Consider the following 18842-nt stretch of genomic DNA (forward strand, 5'->3'; position numbering starts at 1 on the left):
GTAATGTTGCACCCATGACTAGATTGTTTACCTTGTAGAAATTTAAACATTATCATTTAAAGATAACCATTTTAAGTTTACTTCTACCATTTTTGGTAAAAGGCTTTATTTTTTTATGGCATAATATGAAACTTTTGAAAGATATGAATTTTTATTAAACATATTTTTTGTCATAGACCTTTGTGGACATATTTGATACCTGCAGGACCCCACAGAACTCTTAAAGCTCAACAGAATAATAGACTTCAATTCTTCCATAGAGCTCAATTTTTTTCCTTAAATTAAAAATTATGTTATTCATTAGTATATAACACTTGTGCCTTCTTATACTTTGAGATTTAATGGTAACAAAACTGAGCAAGTTCAAGTGAAAGCTGTGTTCCGTCCTTTAAGTCCTCTTAAAGGCAGGCTACTGGCTGTCCACCGGGCTGATGACGACACCATCAAATGGCTGGGCACATTGCGCCTGTGCAGAGAGAGAGAGTCCTCTTATGTCTGGATAAATGCATGAGTGGACATTGTTTTTGCTGCTCTGTCTAGATATTACAAGCTTTCATAATGAATTCCTTTGTTTTATCATTTTATGTCAGATTGTTTGTTATTTAAACACAGTGAATGGAATTGTATCCCTAGCTTTGTGCATGGAAATGATCCTCCATGTTGCAAATCTTATGCTTCTTGTTTGAGAGGGTGCTGGCAAACTATGGACAAATTTCAGTTGGGCCTGGAATCTGTGATTTGAGTGGGCAAAAGTAGTGTCCCAGGGAGTCATGCATCATTTCTCTCTCCTGCCTTCCTCCCCCCAAAATCACCCAGCAGCAACTCTACCTAACAAGCACTGCAGTCCCAGGCTTCGTTACATCTTCCACAGCTCCCCTCGGTTACGGGCAACTGCCCTCCCATCCTCTTTCTTGGGACTTCTGGACATTTTGACAGCAGATCTTTATAGAGATTTCCCTATAGTGGGTCCCTTCCTGTTGTATTCATGTTTTGCGAGTCAAGGCCACTTACTGAACTTGTTACTTTATATTAGAAAATAAAAACAGCAACTTCTAACACTTTTTTACAATCATACAGATCAATGGTGAGAAGAAGGGTTCAGTGGAAAGAAAAGATCAACTTGACAGATTGAGTGGTAAGTGATACAATGTTTCACAGGAAAAGTCTTCATTGTTTAACAGAAAAAAAAAGCTTCATACAGTTTAGTTAAACAGTGAGAGTAACTAACCATTGGAACAACTTGCATAGAGGCATCATGGATTTTCCATTATTGGCCATTTTTAAATTGTGATTGGATATTTTTCTAAAAGATAGTCTCCAGAAATTATTTTTGGGAAGTTTTATGGCCTGTTTTATGCAGAAGGTCAGACTAGAAAAGAGGTTCTCAGACTGGGGGAATTCCTTTGAGAGGAGGTGGGGGCGGCATGAGAAATGTTAGGAGAGCAGTACCCAGCTCTGAAGGCAACGCCACTTCCACAGCAGAGAAGTAAGGGTGGCATGGTATAATATCACCACCCTTACTTCTGTGCTGCTGGTAGCAGCGCTGCCTTCCAAGCTGGCCAGTAGCCGCCACTCTGCCTTCATAGCTGGGTGTCCTATATGTACTTGTGTAGCAGAAGCATAGGAGAGAGGGTCATAAACAACCACAGACACAAGGAGGAGGGCACGGTCAAATAGGTTTGAGAACCCCTGGACTAGACAATTACAGTGGTCCCTTCTGGCTTTGGATTCTCAGATAGCTTCCTTCACTTCCCCCCCAGTTATGATTTCCTCTCTTTAAAAATCAAAATTAGTGTACCATCTTAATTTAGCATTGTACTTGTTAATTATGACATTCAGTATATCAGTTGAGCCTCTCCAGTCTGCTTTTTTGTTAAAATTACATTTGACGCTGAGGTTTTTTATGACTTCTTTGCTCACTTCCCCATGACTTTCATAAAAGTTGTCCTCAATTTATGTGTCATCAGGTGATTTGGTAGTGGTTGCATTTAGGAATTACTGAATTTTGATCATTACACAATAATTCATAATTTAGTTATTTCATATGTAAACTGAACTAAGCGTGGCATGGTCAAACAGGACAAAAAAAAAAAACAGTCACCAGCTACAACTGGTATGAAATATTCAAGGCATGTGTCTCAGAGACTTTTGTAAGAAAATTTTGATTTAAATAAAGGACCTTTTTCCCCAGGCTCCATTTCTACACTGTACAAATGTGAAATTCTTCTCTTGAATTCTCCTTCAACCTATAAACCAGTGCAGACTAGTGTGACAATACTGATTATTTTAAGCTGGTGTTTTTTAAATATTGTATAAAATCAAAGAACAGCTACTGTCTGTTTATAGTGGAAGCCAAGAGCTGTAGATGTTCATATCAGATGTCCCACCTTCATGATTTTGTGGGCAGAATTTCACATGGAGATGGGCCTCGATGTTAAATTCAGTTTTTCTTGAAACAATATTATTCCGTGGTCTTATTTATTTGCAAACCAGAGTCTTGACCTCTCCCATGAGATGTGATCACAAATGATTTCTGTTTCTCTTTGTAATATATTTTTGCATATAATAGCTCCTGTATCTCAAGGAGCAATTACTGCTGAGAAACTGTTTCCAATGATGATGGACAAAAACATCGAATTGCTCATAATGGATGCTCGAAGCTTGAAAGATTATCAGGAATCCTGTATTCCAAATTCCATCAGTGTTCCAGAAGAGGCCATCAGTCCTGGGTATGGAATAACCTTTGTATGGTAGAATCTTGTGACTATGCACTGATATTAATGAACTCTAACCATTTGGTGGAAGAGAAATAAAATATATTTCTCTGGTTTACTTACCATATTCCATTTTAGACTGACTGAAAACCATTTCCTTACACAAGAGTTATGAGCAACTTGTTAAAGTGAAGTAAGCTTGTGCTTTCAGTTTCAGAAAATAACTGGCATGAGTGAATGAATGAGTTGTGAACATTTGGCCAGTTTAAGCTTCTAGGTGCACTAATATAAGAACAGATCTAGGTTCATTGTTTCTTTGCTGTATGTATTGCATATAATCATACCTTTATCATCTATACACAGTCTAAAAAATGTTTTTAGGCATTCTTGGACAAAATGTGGTGTTTGTACTCAAACACGTTTTCCTATATTCCAGAGTCACTACTAATTGGATTGAAGCTAAACTCCCAGATAGTTCTAAAGATCCATGGAAGAAGAGGGGACATGTTGATTATGTTGTCCTACTTGACTGGTTTAGTTCTGCAAGAGACTTGCAGCTAGGAACAACTCTACAGAGCCTGAAAGATGCACTTTTTAAGGTACACAAGTTTGGTATTTTATATTTGTCTAACTTTATTATCCTGGTTGATGAGAAGTGGTTATTAAGTAACTGTAATTCTAAAATGCAGGAAAAACAGATAAAACATTCTGGGTAAACACCATAGCATCTCTTCCTATGGTTTTCAACGAGACTGTGTGGTTTTGATACCACAAATGTGTATCTCTCACATTTTTTTTTTGCTTGCTTCCTCTTTCTGGCTGAGGACAACATAGCTAACTGTGTGGGGAGGGTAAATGTGATAAATGTTGTGAACCATCTCTTTAAAAATTCTTATCTGCCTGACCTACAGATCATTTGGGGAAGCGGCTGTCCTCATATTAGTACATGGGTGGGTAACTTTTTGGCCCAAGGGCCACAGGTGGGAATAGAAATTGTATGGCGGGCCATGAATGCTCACAAAATTGGGGTTGGGGTGCAGGAGGGGGTGAGGGCTCTGGTTGGGGGTGTGGGGTCTGGAGTGGGTCTGGGGATGAGGAATTTGTGGTGCAGGAGGGTGCTCTAGGCTGGGATCGAGGGCGGGAGAAGGATAAGGGATGGGGCAGGGGGTTGGGACCTGGGGAGAGTCTCAGGGGTGCAGGCTCCAGGCGGTGCTTACCTCAGGTGGCTCCCAGAAGCAGCAGCATTTCCCCTCTCCGGCTCCTATGCGGAGGCACGGCCAGGCAGGTCTGCGTACTGCCCCACCCACAGGCACCTCCCCCACAGATCCCATTGGCTGCAGTTCCTGGCCAATAGGAGCTGCGGGGGCAGCGTGCAGAGCAGAGCCCCCTGGCTGCCTCTATGCATAGGAGCCGGAGGGGGGGCATGACACTGCTTCCGGGAGCCACATGGAGTGGCCCCCCTGCTCCCCAACTGGAGTGCCAGAGCACCGAAGTGGGGCAAGCCCCAGACCCTGCTCCCCAGCAGGAGCTCGAGGGCCAGATTAAAATGGCTGGTGGGCCGGATCCAGCCCCTGGGCTGTAGTTTGCCCATCCCTGTATTAGTATGTCAAGGAAATATTCAGTCAGTCCCTCTCCTCTCTCTTGCTAACTCATAATACATCATTCCTTGGAGCTCTGGGAAGAGGTCCACTACCAAATGTCTACTGAGGCAATCCATGGCTGCCAAAGTGGAGGTAAATCGCTGTGAGCCAGACGCCTCCAAGATTGGAGGAGTTGGGAGAAAGTGAGAAGCCCCCATCGACACTCTTGGCCATCTTCTCTGGTTCTGTTTACTGGGGGAGTACGGATTAGATTGGCCTGAGTTTTTCAGCAATAGTAAGAGTTTAGAAATTGAACAGTTCTATTTAAAAATGGTTCAGTGGTGAAAGATAAAATTGATAGAATTTACATACTACAATTTTAAGTGTTTCCCCTCTCAGCTTTCTTGAAATAGATTGAGATTGTAAAAGGACTCTTGTGCACACAACATTTTCTGTCACCTAAAGCTGCACAGTTAGAAGGACTCAGAATTAGTGCTGGCATAGCCTGTTTTCTATATGTATTGCTACACACGTTTTGTGAACCCCACAAAACTCTCTGGTCATACTAGTGAGCTCAGGGCAGGGTGGCAGGCTCAAGTCTGAAATTCTGGGCTTTTGTTTTGTTAATGGCAGATTTTTAAAATGTTAAAGCTAATACACCTATTCACAGAACAACATCAACCCATGAGAGGCATTTGCAAGCATATGCTTACTATAAATGGCATACTTTCAGAATTCAAGGGTTGCTGCTAATAGTACTAAGTATTTATACTATGGTAGTGCCTAAAGGCTCCAGTTGGGATTAGAGCCCCATTGTGCTGGGTGCTGTACAAACATAGGGGAGAGAATCCTTTCCCTAAAGGGTTTACAATCTAAATAATAATGATTTTACTGATTGATTGTCAATCTGAACAATAACCTGTCTGCTAAAATGTAACAGCCAGGCATGTAAGTTTTTTTCAGCATAATTTGAGTTGTAACATAAAGGCTCTGTTGCTACATTCAGAATGTCTGTCTCATTTTAACTTTTTCCAGTGGGAAAGTAAAACTATACTGCGGAGTGAGCCTTTAGTCTTAGAAGGAGGTTATGAGACCTGGCTTCTTTGCTATCCCCAACACACAACAAATGCTAAAGTAACTCCACCACCGCGTGGCAAGAGTGAAGCGGTGTCTGTCTCTTGTAAGTATAAGGAAGACATTTTAAATACATTTAAAAGAATAAATAAGCAATCTAAGATTATATACAGTAATTTAAATATATATTAAAAACTTAATCTGCTCTTGCTTTAGATTAGGATGCTAATTACATACATAATCTGTTTTTGTTCTTAAAAAAGCTCTATTTTTCTGTGGTTTTCAGTGGATTTTACTTATCCCTCTCTGGAAGAGCCAGCTCCTCCACCACCACCTGTTGTCCATGTAAAGCCCACTCCAGTAGAAGTGACTGAGAATGATGAAATGGGAAGTAATCAAGAGGGGAGGACAGGATCACATAACACACCAACTCCAAGTGCACCAGTTGCTGCTACCCCTCAGACTGATGGTTCACATGAAGTCCACCCAATTTATGCTGTGATAAATGTCCCACAGGTAAGATATGTTCTTTCTTGTTTAAGTTTTCATTTAAAAGAAAGCTTCTATGTAGCTCTGTATTGTCCATGTTAATTATATTTTATTAAAAAGAGACCTGCAAATGGGAAAAAGTCTAGTTTTACTGTTTCCTCACAGCTTTCAGCATTTGATTGAGTATTGCTGACTTAATACAATTAAATTCCCAATTACTCTGACCAAACAGCATGTGGTGAACTTTAGCATTTTGGTCCACATCAGGGCATGGCTTACCTCTTAATTATCTCAAACCTCAGCTTCCCAGTCGCCATGCCTCTGGAGCCTGTCTTCCCAGGCTAGTAAGGTGCTTTAGTGGTCTGTGTGCTTTGGTCTTCTAACTGAAGCAAGAATGTTCCCCATATGGACAATCAAAAATAAAAAGCACTCATTTGCTCTTCTCACTGCAGGGGGCTCACAAGGTTCTTCACTTTCCTGTTGCCACAGCCCTTTCTCCTGGTTCTCTACTTTCTCCTCTTTTGGCAGGAGCTTACAGCAGTCCTGTTCCCTCTTCATCACAGGAGCACTAGCTTCCTTCTCCTGGGAATGTAGTTGAGGCATAAGGGGAAACTGGGTCTTTCCTCTAATTTAGACTTCAACCCAGGAACCCTAAACCATGAAATGTCTCTCACTTTTTCTTTTCCCTAGGCTGCTTTCTCAAGGGCCTTCCCTAGGCAGCCATGAAAAGACTCCTCAGACACTCTGCTCTTCCCTTAGTCTCTCCCTGGTCTGAGCCACAGGCAGCTCTTAAATACCTGCTCCCCCACTCAGTCACATGCTCTGTCACATGATCAGAAGAAAGGGAAGGATATGCCCAAGTCAGAGCTGGGGCTTAATGCCCTTAAACGTCCAGCTCACCTTGTGACAACGTGAGAACTAGCGTTGAGTTCTAATAATAATCAGTTTTAACCCTACTTACCTTCAAAGTGCTGTACAAACTGTTAATACTCACCTAATATCCTAGTTTTATTAATGGGTAAACGAAAACACGCACAGTGTGTGGTTTGCCTGAGGCCACTCAAGACTCTTAACACGGAGTTCTCAGCTCTAGTCCTGTTCCCCAACTACTAAACACCATTGCCTTCTGGTGGAATAGGCAGGTCAAGAAGAATTATGCAAAACCATTTAAAAATCAAATGGATGATCAAACAAAATGGATGACACAACAGTCTGCTTGCTTCCATCATGTTTGTTTTTATCTGGCAGAAGTAGACATTTTTAAGTTGTCTTTCAGTATTGCCCTTTCGCATACTTTTTTTTTTTTTACATTGAAGAAACATTATTATTTTGATTTCTATTCAGGACTTTCTACTGAAAGCTTCATTATTATAAATCTATAGCATAGCAGCCAAGATGTTAAACGTGAGGAATACAAATCTAAGGTGGTGCCCCCCCCCCGAAAATGTCTGCTTCAGCCCTCAAGGAATGTTAATAAAGACCAGGAGTAAGTAAACTGAAGTCTGCACAGAACTTTGATGGAACATCTTTCACTAATAGGTTCCATAAATGGAAGTTTTGAAAAGCAAGATGGCTAAAATAATGTGGCCGGCTTTACTTGTATAAGTCCAAAGGCAGTTTAGTTAAAGAAGGTAGTGTTGCTAGAAGATCCTAGTACTATGTGATATTAGGGACTGTAACAAATGTTTCTAGTTGACATTTTATTCTCTTTTTATACTTCGTTTTTATTATTCCAGATTGATCGTACTAAAAAGCCTTCAGCAAAATTTCTTGATGATGTTAATAGTCCAAAATCTGAAGGTACAACTCTTGACAAACATCTTATTCAGAATGGAAGAATGATTCCAGATCGTTCCACAAAGCCACCGTTTGATGCAAAGACCATGCTGACAGAAGAAGAGAAAAGCCGCATACACGCAGAAACAGCTTCCATGTTGGAGAAGAGCAAACGGGAAAAAGAATTGCGGGAAAGACAACAAGAAAAACAAAGAGAGAAGCTCAAATTGGAGAAGCAGGAACAGGAAGAAAAGGAGCACCGAGAAAAGCTACAGCAAGCAAAAGAAGAGAGAGAGAGGAGACAGGAGGAAGATCAGGCAATTAAGGAACAAAAGGAAAAGGAAGAACAAGAGAGAGCACACAAAGAAGTATTAGAAGCAAAAAGACAAAATAAAACTGAACATGAAAACACTGCTGCAAAAAAACCTGAGCTTGAAAAAGTACCTGTGGAAGAAAGAGAAAAGGGAACTCGAACACCAGAAATGCAGAGGCGTACGTTAGGAGATACATCTGTGACAGGGGTTTCAGTCTCAAGCAAGGTTAGTAAACGAGCAGTTCAACAGCCACAAAATGAAAATAAAGTAATCATTTGGCACAGTTTTGTCAGTGTGTATCAGATTGCTTGCATTGGGAAAGTGCCAGTGCTGAGGTATTTAACTGCAAATAACTGAGTTTTGTTTGGGACCTGACATTTTGATTTAAAACTAGAGGAAAAACACAAAACAAACCCCAAAGGGGCAGATCCTCATTCCCACTTTGTGCTATTTAAGCAACATAAAATGGCCAGATTCTGACAAGAGCTGGGCAGCAGGGAATGCCCTTGGGGCTTGGGAAATCCCTGCTGATATAGAGCCAATAGAACTGACTCATTTTCTGTCTATCCTTTCATCCCCAGCATAGGCGGCATTTCAGAGGCATGTTGGCACTCTACTCTGTTATACCAATCCTCTATTTACTGCTGTAACTTGTGCTGGGGAAGGACAGACTCACACAGCCATAATTGGTTCCCAAATGCCCTAGGTTAGACAGAACTCTTGCAGGAGAGGATAAAGGTCATAGTATTGTTAACAAGTGTGGGAAGGACAAGTAGTCTACTACCCCCATCCAGTGTTCTGTTTGAGAGCAGACCTGCTCCCCACTCCCTCTTCTGGCATCATACCTCCTTCCTTTATCCCACTAAAGCCTAAGAAAAGAACAAGATCAGTCACATTTACCCTTCTGTGGTCATAAAATAGAATCAGCTAATCGGAAGATCTGAAGAAATAGGTTGAGCTTCACCGCAGGTTAATAGCCACATTTACAGCTTGAAAATGCACCATAAAAAGATGTTGAAATTTTCTCTAACCTTCAGATTAGGGGAGTGGAATTCATGCCTAACATCAGTGATATTAATGCAAAGGAAGTCTTTAATCCTGCAGGAGCTCCATAAACTCAGATGAACAAATCTAGTGTCTTTTAATTTTGACATACATTTTGCGCCGCTCTAATAACTGGGGGATGTTAGAAGTAAACATTTCTACTTTATATAGAAATACAAAACCCCCTACTTTTAAACTTTCCATACCATATTAAATGTAAGCAATTAGTCCATCAAATCCCTTTTTGTTTATCCTTTTTTTCTTTATCAATATCGTGAAGGTGTGCTTGCAGCTCCATAATTAGAGTTGCACCATGATTTTGTCTTAGAGAGAACAAGAAGCAATGGGCTTAAATTGAAACAAGGGATGTTTAGGTTGGACATTAGGGAAAAACATCTTAATTGTCAGGGTAGTTTAGCAATGGAACAGATTGCCTGGGGAGGTTGTGGGATCTCCGTCACTGGAGGTTCTTTAAGAACAGGTTAGGCCAGGGGTAAGCAACCTATGGCACGTGTGCCAAAGGCAGCACGCGAGCTGATTTTCAGTGGCACTCTGCCTGGGTCCTGGCCTCCAGTCCAGGGGGCGCTCTGCATTTTAATTTAATTTTAAATGAAGCTTCTTAAAAAATTTAAAAACCTTGTTTATTTTATATACAACAATAGTTTAGTTATATATTATAGACTTAGAGAAAGAGACCTTCTAAAAACATTAAAATGTATTACTGGCACGCGAAACCTTTAATTAGAGTGAATAAATGAAGACTTGGCACACCACTTCTGAAAGGTTGCCAACCCCTGGGTTAGACAAACGCGTCAGGAATGGTTTAGATCAGGGATCGGCAACCTTTGGCACGCGGCCCATCAGGGAAAACTGCTGGCAGGCCGGGACGGTTTGTTTACTTGCAGTGTCCACAGGTTCGGCCAATCGCAGCTCCCACTGGCCGTGGTTCGCCGTCCCAGGCCAATGGGGGCTGCTGGAAGCGGCATGGGCCGAGGGATGTGCTGGCCGCTGACCCGTTGAGGTTCTTTCCAGTCCTACATTTCTGTGATTCTCTATTTCATGCTTTGTATGGAATATATCATAATTGTATGACAGGAATGAATATGGGGGTTCCAGGATTCTGATTTGAGGTACGGAGTGCCACAGTATGTACCTGTTGTAGTCACTGAAACAAACTGAGGTTTACCCTTCAATCTTTTGCTATAGCGTAATTTAGGGAACACTTGCTGTAGCGAGGTGCCACTTACTCACTGACACTCAGTAATTCCATATGAAAATTGAAAGTCTCTTTTCAAAATCTTTTACAGCACACTGGGGTTAAAGAACAACCAGAAAGTGGAGCTCAAAAAGAGGATACTGAACAAGATACTGAAAGACTTAAAGTAAATACAGAGTGTTGTATGTAGCTGAAAGAAACCCAGAGCAGATGTCATATTGTTGTAATTTTATCTCATGTTAAATTCCACCTCATTTATTTTTAAGATCTTCTCTTTAGGAGGAATCTTTGCTGTGTCCTGCAGCTGTTTGTGTTACTTTACATACATTTTTCATTTTTTCCTGTAAAAAGCAAAACATATTTAACACTTTCAAGTGAAAGTACTTTATATCTCCTATGGGATTAACAAGTGTTTCATGACTTTTTTTATGTATACACACACACACACACATTTTTTTGTCATCCCACTGTTTTCCTTTTTTTCCTTTTTGTGGCGGAGTTGTTTTTTTTGTGTTTTGTTTGTTTTTTGTGGGGAGTGGGAGAGTTATTCGTAAATATTTAGTGAGAACACACAAGCACACACATACCTAAAGTGATTTTGATAATAAAGGAATTGGAAAATCAAATTGCTTTATATGTACAATTAGATGGATTTGCATTATTTTGGTGTGTGACGATGAATGTCATTCATTTAGATCAATTGATGCTAAATAATAGAAACATACTATCCGTTTTCTGCTCTAGACAAAAAAAAATCCAAATTTCTACTTAGAACACTAGTGGTTCTTATTGAATTGTTCTATGTGTAAGCTTTTAGCTACATGGAGAATTTACAGAATACTAAAGACAAACTAGACACACTGCTCTGCATAACAATAACTTCATGTGCCTTTATATTTTAATTGTATTAATATTAGTCCCAGCGGGAGCCATTGATGAGAGCACGAAGTGAGGAAATGGGGAGGATAGTACCAGGATTGCCTGCAGGCTGGGCAAAGGTAATTATAATTTCCAAAAATCTAGATAGTTAAGTCACCCACCTGAATGTGGTAATGACTTTTATTTGCACATTCGTTATAAAATAGATTTGGGTTGACTTTTTTCCCCTCTTTACATTTCTACATGATTGTTCTTATTTTCTGAACTTTAAGATTATTGTTAATGAAATGACTGGAGCTTTGTCAGCAATATTTAATGCATACTTTGGGAAGAATGATGCTATTCACTAGATGCCGAGATCAAGTCACATTACTGTAGTCTGCAATCTCTTCATATTAGAATTATTCTGGCCAGTGTTTTTAGTAGTTTAATAGTATTATTCAACTAGTCTATTGAGGGATTTTACTCTGTTTTTAAACATTAATTTTTGTCACCCAAGTTTCTGGATCCAATCACTGGGACCTTTCGTTATTACCACTCGCCAACAAATACTGTTCAGATGTATCCTCCGGAAATGGCTCCTTCATCCACCCCTCCGTCCACTCCACCAACTCATAAAGCCAAGCCACAGGTGACTGCTGAACGGGACAGAGAACACCCCAAATTGAAGCGATCCTACTCTTCACCAGACATAACCCAAGCCATTCAGGAGGAAGAGAAGAAAAAAATTCCTGCAACTCCTGCAATCAGTCGTGAAAATAAGTATGTCTGATAAATTAAGTCAAAACATCACAGCTAGTGCAATATGATAGGGTCTCGAGTTTGCCCACCTGAATTCTATTAATTCTTTCCTATTGGTTTACGTGGAATGTTTCTGATAGACTTAAACTACATAGCTGCAGAGCTCAAAGCAGAACACAGTATGCCGTGATCCCCACTGAACTGTGATTTCTCCTTGTTTACCAACAATAACATATAGAGATTTTAGACACCACTATGTGGGGAGTGTTGGTAAATGCTGACTTTTAAATGGCAGCCGTTTGTTTGTCTGTGTGCTGTCAGGCCTTAGGCTGCTGTTTATTGTGAAATAAATTATATTAGTTTTAATTCCTTGACCCCACAGTTTGGAAACATTGATCTATTCTATCCCTGTGCATCACTGCAGGCCAGTATTTATAAATTGCTACAGAATCTCCCATGATTCCCTTGTCTAGTCTTGAATACCTTAAATGATGGCATTTTATGGCTTCCTTGGGCAGGATATTTTATTTCCTAGTGAGGAGGGTGGGTCTGTTGATATTCTATGTGCTTTGAGCATACGGATCTGCATCTCTGGCCAAGGACCGGTATCTCTTCAGAGCTGGTCAATACCACTTGGTTGGAGAAGTTTGTTAAATGACATGAGGCACACTGTTTAACTCAGGGGTGGGCAAACTTTTTGGGCCGAGGGCCACATCTGGGTGGGGAAATTGTATGGAGGGCCGAGGCAGGGGGTTGGGGTGTGGGAGGGAGTGCGGGATGTGGGAGGGGGTGCAGCGTGCAGGAAGGGGCTCAGGGCAAGGGATTGGGGCAGAGGAGGGGTGTGGGGTGTCTGAGGGGGCTCAGGGAAGGGGGTTGGGGTGCAGGAGGGGTGTGGACTGCGGGAGGGGATTCGGCAGGGGGTTGGGGTGCAGCAGGGGGTTGGGGTGCATCAGGGGGCTCAGGGCAGGGAGTTGGGGCGCAGGAGGGGTTCGGGCTCTGGCCCGTTGCCGCTTACCTAAAGCGGGTCCGGAGTGGCAGCAGTGCGCACGAGGGCCAGGGCAGGCTCCCTGCCCTGTCCCGGCCCCACAGGGAAGGGGAGTGGAGGGCTCCATGTGCGCTGCTCTTGCTGCACCTCCAGGTACCTCCCCCAAAGCTCCCACTGGCGTGGTTCCCCGTTCCTGGCCAATGGGAGCTGCGGGGGCGGTGCCTGGAGGCAAGCGCAACACATGGAGCCCTCTGCCCCCTCTCCTCCCAGCCGCCTGGGGCCCCCAGGGACATGGTGCCAGCCACTTCTGAGGGCGGCGCGGCACCCACAGCGCCACGGAGGGCAATCTCGCGGGCCGGATCCAAAACCCTGAGGGGCCAGATCCAGCCCGCAGGCCGTAGTTTGCCCACCCCTGGTTTAACTGCAAGGGCTAAAACTCACTGGCTTCTCAGAGCTCCCAGTTTATTCTGACCTACGATATGAGGGAAGGATAGGGTGCCCACATGGCAGAACAGAGCGTTATGATAGGCCATAAGGCAAGCGTAGTAATAAGAATAGAAAACTCCAGTTTGCTAACAACAGTTTCTTCCTTACAGACCAGTATGTTACACTAAAGCTGAAATCTCAAGGCTCTCTGCACCACAGATTCGTAATCTTAACCCTGTGTTTGGGGGATCGGGACCAGCTCTCACGGGGCTTCGTAATTTAGGGAACACTTGCTATATGAACTCCATATTGCAGTGTCTCTGCAATGCACCACTTCTGGCTGATTATTTCAATAGAAATTTGTATCAAGATGACATTAACAGGTAATAAATATTCTTCTTCTATCTTGGATTATTTTAATTAATCCATGGCCGAATTCCAAATGTGTATTTACCACTGTAACTATTTTTCATTCAAAACATAGAAAATGGGGCCATTATGTTTTTAAAACCTCAGTTATATTAAAAGTAACATGTTATAAATTTGTGAGGGTTTTTCAAACTTTTGGATATGTGAGACTGCTTTGCCAGGAAAAATTTCTATCGCACCCACCGTCTCGGTGCCTGGGTGTATTGCAGAGATTCAAAAGAGCAAGTCTTGCTAACAGTTGGTACAAATCAGAGAAGTGGAAAATCGCTCCATGGAACCCTCTTGCTGTGAACAGCAAAATGTCAAAGTAAATAAAAGTTTTAACTGCTTCAGCCTGGTATACTTAAACTGTATCACATAAGACTCTCAGTAAGACCCCACTCCAGCAAACATTTGTCTCTGGGTTTGTAAAGTTAAACATATGCATGAGGGTTTGCAGGATCAAGACATAAGTGATTGTCTAATCTTGGGAAAACGTACTTCATCTTTACACAATCTTGGATTAAAAAAGGAAATTAATATTTTGTCTTGTTTTAATGGCTTAATATAATATTCAGTATTTCTGTTTAACTGTGTAGGTTAAATTTTTTGGGGCATAAAGGCGAAGTGGCAGAAGAGTTTGGCATCATAATGAAAGCATTGTGGACAGGACAATACCGATATATCAGTCCAAAAGATTTTAAAATTACAATTGGGAAGATCAATGACCAATTTTCAGGATACAGTCAACAAGACTCGCAAGAATTGCTCCTGTTTTTAATGGATGGACTGCATGAAGACCTAAATAAAGTAAGTAATCCCCTGCTGATAAATCAACTTCCATTTTAGGCCCTTGTGCTAATATTGAAGCATGTGCTGCGATTGCATATGGGGTGTTCTACAGATGGCAGTACAATGAGGTGTGAAATCCTAACTAAGTGTTTATCCTATGCATCTGTAAGAAGTGCTAAAGAGGACAACACAGAAATATGACTAGATAACAATTATATAGCTTGTTGGCATGCTTAAAAATTTTTGCATAGTGTATAAAACCTTATCATACAGCTTCACATCTTTGTACTTACATATAAAATGATGCTATATGGTGATAAGATATTTTAATTTTATGATATCCAGGCTGACAATCGGAAGAGGTATAAGGAAGAAAATAATGATCATCTTGATGACTTCAAAGCAGCAGAACTAGCCTGGCACAAACACAAGCAGCTCAATGAATCTATTATTGTGGCACTTTTTCAAGGCCAGTTCAAATCTACAGTGCAATGTCTTACGTGTCACAAAAAGTCCCGAACGTTTGAGGCTTTCATGTATTTGTCATTGCCACTTGCATCCACTAGTAAATGTACACTACAGGTAAGTTAGTAATAGAGGGAATATGTGCTTTTACTGCAATAAAATAATTACGCTTTAGGTTTTTTGTATGGTGCTACTTCTGCTTCAGCCTTTTTGGTTGGGGGTATGGCCAGTGTAACTTGTTCTAGGATGAACCATGGTATATATGGTTGTCTTTTTCTTTCAATGTTTTTTATTTGGGGAGGATTTTTTAAAAAAATCAATTAATCATTTTTACCTAGATGACTACACTGACAGATGTAGGTGCCTTTTTGTGCTAGTGTAGTTTAAACAACTTTTTTGTAGTAACTAAACTCTATATTGCAGATCATAGTAGGATACTTGCTTTTTTTATTATTATTAACAAAGCAGTAGCTACATTTAGAAACATAACTACTACCTATGTGGAGTAAAAGTTATTTTCATTAATAGATTCATGAACTAAAGTCTCCTAATTATTCTTATGAAAGATGGTGCACATGTAGCTAGCTCCTGTACAATAGCAGACAGATATTTGAGCTACATCTTTATTTTTTATAAACACCAGGCTTTAAATTGTGTTTTCTATGTTTTGCCCTAGGAATGCCTTAGATTATTCTCCAAAGAGGAGAAACTTACAGATAACAACAGATTTTACTGTAGCCATTGCAAAACACGAAGGGATTCTTTGAAAAAAATAGAGATTTGGAAATTGCCACCTGTTCTTCTGGTGCACTTGAAACGGTAAGACAATAAGTTGTGAATGTGTATCTATAAATGCAGTTAACTTGGCCTTAATGGAGACTTCAGTAAAGCAATAGACTTTTTTTTTTTAAATACAGAATGTTATACAGACAACCTGAGCCCATGGGTATCAAGAATTTACATCTAGTTTTCATCTGCTTCCTATTTTCATAGGCCCCCATCCTGGAATTGCTCACATGAGTTGTCACGTGTGTGTAACTTTATCTACTGAACTCAATGGAAGTATTTGCAGTATTGCAGCCTTAAATTTGTAAGGTAGCCTGACACTCTGCTTAGCTGTGAAACTTACTGTTTAGTCTTATTTAGCTCAGATCCCAGTTAAAATTAGTGAGTAAGAAATAATTATAAACATGGAATCAATTTGGGACATCTCTTGAACCATTGCTCTGGCTAGTGCTGATTTGTGCTCTCTCTAGATTCTCCTATGATGGAAGGTGGAAGCAAAAGCTACAAACATATGTAGATTTCCCTTTGGAAAGTCTTGACCTGTCACAATATGTTATTGGTCCAAAGAGTAATTTGAAGAGATACAACCTATTTTCAGTATCGGTAAGTAACAACAGCCAACTTTAAAACTCAGGTTTTTTAAACAAGATGGATTTACTGCTTTCTGTATGTCCAGTATTACAAAGCCATTTTGGGTCACATGGGTTTCTAGGCCTCCTGCCTAGATACAAATTAAACTGTAGAAAAAAAGGAAAGCGAGTCTGATATTTACTGCAATGAGATTTCATGTTGGTCAAAGCATGGCATTCAAGCTTATTATTCTAGCTAAGGGCAGAAGTGGTAGCAAAGCACAGATTGGTTAAATCATGAATCAGACTGTAAGAAAGGCTCTTGCCAAAAAGAAAAAGTATTATTTTAATCTCTTCACTTTTTTTCCCCCCACCCAGAATCATTACGGAGGGTTGGATGGAGGGCACTACACAGCATACTGCAGAAATGCTACAAAGCAGCGCTGGTATAAGTTTGATGATCATGAAGTATCTGAGATCTCAGGATCCTCTGTGAAGTCCTCAGCTGCATATATTCTCTTTTACACTTCTTTTGAACTGCGAGCAGCAGATATAGCCACATAAAGTGTTTTGAGTGAAGAAAATTGGTTCTCTTTATCAATGCACAACACAGGTATTGAAATGCATATTAATATGCAAAACAGTGACAAATATATAGCCACTTAGTTAGGGAAAGGTTGCAGCAGCTTCTCTGCAACAGGGTCTTTCTGGTCAGTGCTATTGCTTAAGTCAGAAGACTGATTGATAATGCTTTTGGTAATAGCAACTTCTATGAAACCATAACAACAAGCATACTTAAGTTACAGCTTATTTCAAAACTATATTTTAGTCTGCTCCAAAATGAAATTCTAGCTTAATTAGCAAGTAGGTTTAAATGTCCTAAAAAATCCCACAGCATATCTTAATTTGTTTTCTTTTCTATCACTGTTATGGCCTTTTCACATTTCTAACCTTAAGCTTGATTCTACTGTGAATACTCTAGAATGATGAAAACAGTTAGGAATGTAAGTGTACATATTGATTGCATACTTGCACATCAGAGCTATGTATATAATAAAATGTGGTCCTTTTGTGAAAATCTCTAGCACTCAGAGGATTGCTTTTATTTGCCAGTTCTAAATAACTGCAATAGTTTAATTCTTATAGGTATAGAAAAAGCAAAGCTGTATTTTTCTGTTAGCCTTTGTGAATATTTCTGCATTTAAAATTATTTCTAAAGAAATGAGATTTTCTTTAATTTTTTAATACAAGATTTCATGTACACGTGCATTAAGAATATTAACAAAGAAATTATTTAAAATACACTATCCTGTTAAATGTTTGTTTGAGGGATTTGGTTTTTCTTGGACATCTACAAAATTTGATTATCGGTCAAAGTCCCTGGGGGCTTTATTATACATGGCAACATTTTGTACCTCTTCCACAGAGTGCAGGCACTCCACCTGGAAGGAGAACCAGCTGCTCAGAGTGAATTAGTTTAGGAGCAATTTTGGTTCAGTTCTACACATTTCCATTATCTGGCAACAGTTCATAGTTTCCACTCCTGACTTGCATTGGTTCTTGGAAGTCTCAGTCCTCTGCGGTGAGCTTTTATCAATATATATCACTCTGGTTTGACTCTTGTCCAACAGTTAGAGAGCGGTAGCACTTGAACTCATCCCAGAAGTTAACACAGCAGCACAGTACTAGGGAATACCACACTCTTAAAGTAACTTACCTGTTGATGAGGTTGTAAACACTTTCAAAGAGTAGGGGATAAACTGGTGCCCTGGTCAACATTGCCACCATTTTTACTGAGGAAGGCAATGACTTAAGGCTGTTTGAGAGCAAATGGTTGAGTGAACTAGGGAAACACAATTTTACAGATGCTAAACTACTGTCTACACTGTGTTCGGCAAGCTGAACTCTGCATTCCGCAGGTGCAGATGTGAGGTTAGTCATGAAAAAATGTGAAGGCAATAACGTTCAATCAAGCACCAAAAACCCAGGCAATGCAGACTTAAGGTTGAAAACTGACTTAATTGTGCCTTCAGCCTAGATACAACTTCGTAACGTATCCACGTTACACCTGCATCACAGAGGGTTCTTTTGCTGAATCCAGCATAGGAGCCCATCAGCCAGCATTAGCAGGGGGTGATTGCCCTAAGGAAACGCAGTTAGTGTTTTTCATGTTTACTCCAGCCAGGCTCATTAAGCTTTAATTGCTTGTTTCTCCTGTTTGTTGCTGTTCTGACTCTGACAGGGCACAAGCACACACATGGCATGAGCACGATCTATCCTGCCCTAATGCTGAGATTGCCTCCCATTACTTAACTTTGCTCCAAGATGCAACATTTAAAGAATAAATCCTCCTTCTAAGCTCTTTGCCTCAAAGACTTTGCTTATTCCGCTAACAGCGACCAAGAGTAGAGAAGGGCTGTGTGTCAGATGCTACCCTAGTCATGCTTCTGCATCTCACTTGACACAAAGTGGATGCCAGATGCCACCCTGTCACAAGTACTACTGTGCTCTTTAATTTTGTACAGTGCTGCGATATTCCACTGATGGTGGGCTGTGTGAACTCCATATGTCCTGATGCAACTTA

At 40.6% G+C, this 18842-nt stretch overlaps 1 protein-coding gene across 3 annotated transcripts in view; it reads left to right on the top strand.

The window, feature by feature from the left end:
* Positions 1–17579, top strand: part of USP8 (ubiquitin specific peptidase 8) — a 33906-nt gene extending 16327 nt beyond the window's left edge. Inside the window, exons 6-21 of one of the 3 annotated variants that reach the window (XM_044980293.1) lie at positions 1078–1135; positions 2570–2729; positions 3151–3313; positions 5330–5474; positions 5655–5884; positions 7594–8172; positions 10299–10373; positions 11125–11205; positions 11586–11848; positions 13409–13621; positions 14246–14456; positions 14784–15020; positions 15580–15722; positions 16160–16292; positions 16637–16864; positions 16898–17579. In XM_044980293.1, the coding sequence (XP_044836228.1) occupies positions 1078–1135; positions 2570–2729; positions 3151–3313; positions 5330–5474; positions 5655–5884; positions 7594–8172; positions 10299–10373; positions 11125–11205; positions 11586–11848; positions 13409–13621; positions 14246–14456; positions 14784–15020; positions 15580–15722; positions 16160–16292; positions 16637–16822 (2877 nt within the window). In that variant the 3' untranslated portion in view covers positions 16823–16864; positions 16898–17579. Of the gene's footprint in view, positions 1–1077; positions 1136–2569; positions 2730–3150; positions 3314–5329; positions 5475–5654; positions 5885–7593; positions 8173–10298; positions 10374–11124; positions 11206–11585; positions 11849–13408; positions 13622–14245; positions 14457–14783; positions 15021–15579; positions 15723–16159; positions 16293–16636 lie in introns of all 3 variants that reach the window. The other 2 variants (XM_044980292.1, XM_044980294.1) reach the window with 2 other exon arrangements.
* Positions 17580–18842: the final 1263 nt, after the last annotated feature.

This window comes from Mauremys mutica, chromosome 11 (assembly GCF_020497125.1).
Source record: "Mauremys mutica isolate MM-2020 ecotype Southern chromosome 11, ASM2049712v1, whole genome shotgun sequence".
Taxonomy (NCBI): Eukaryota; Metazoa; Chordata; order Testudines; family Geoemydidae; genus Mauremys; species Mauremys mutica.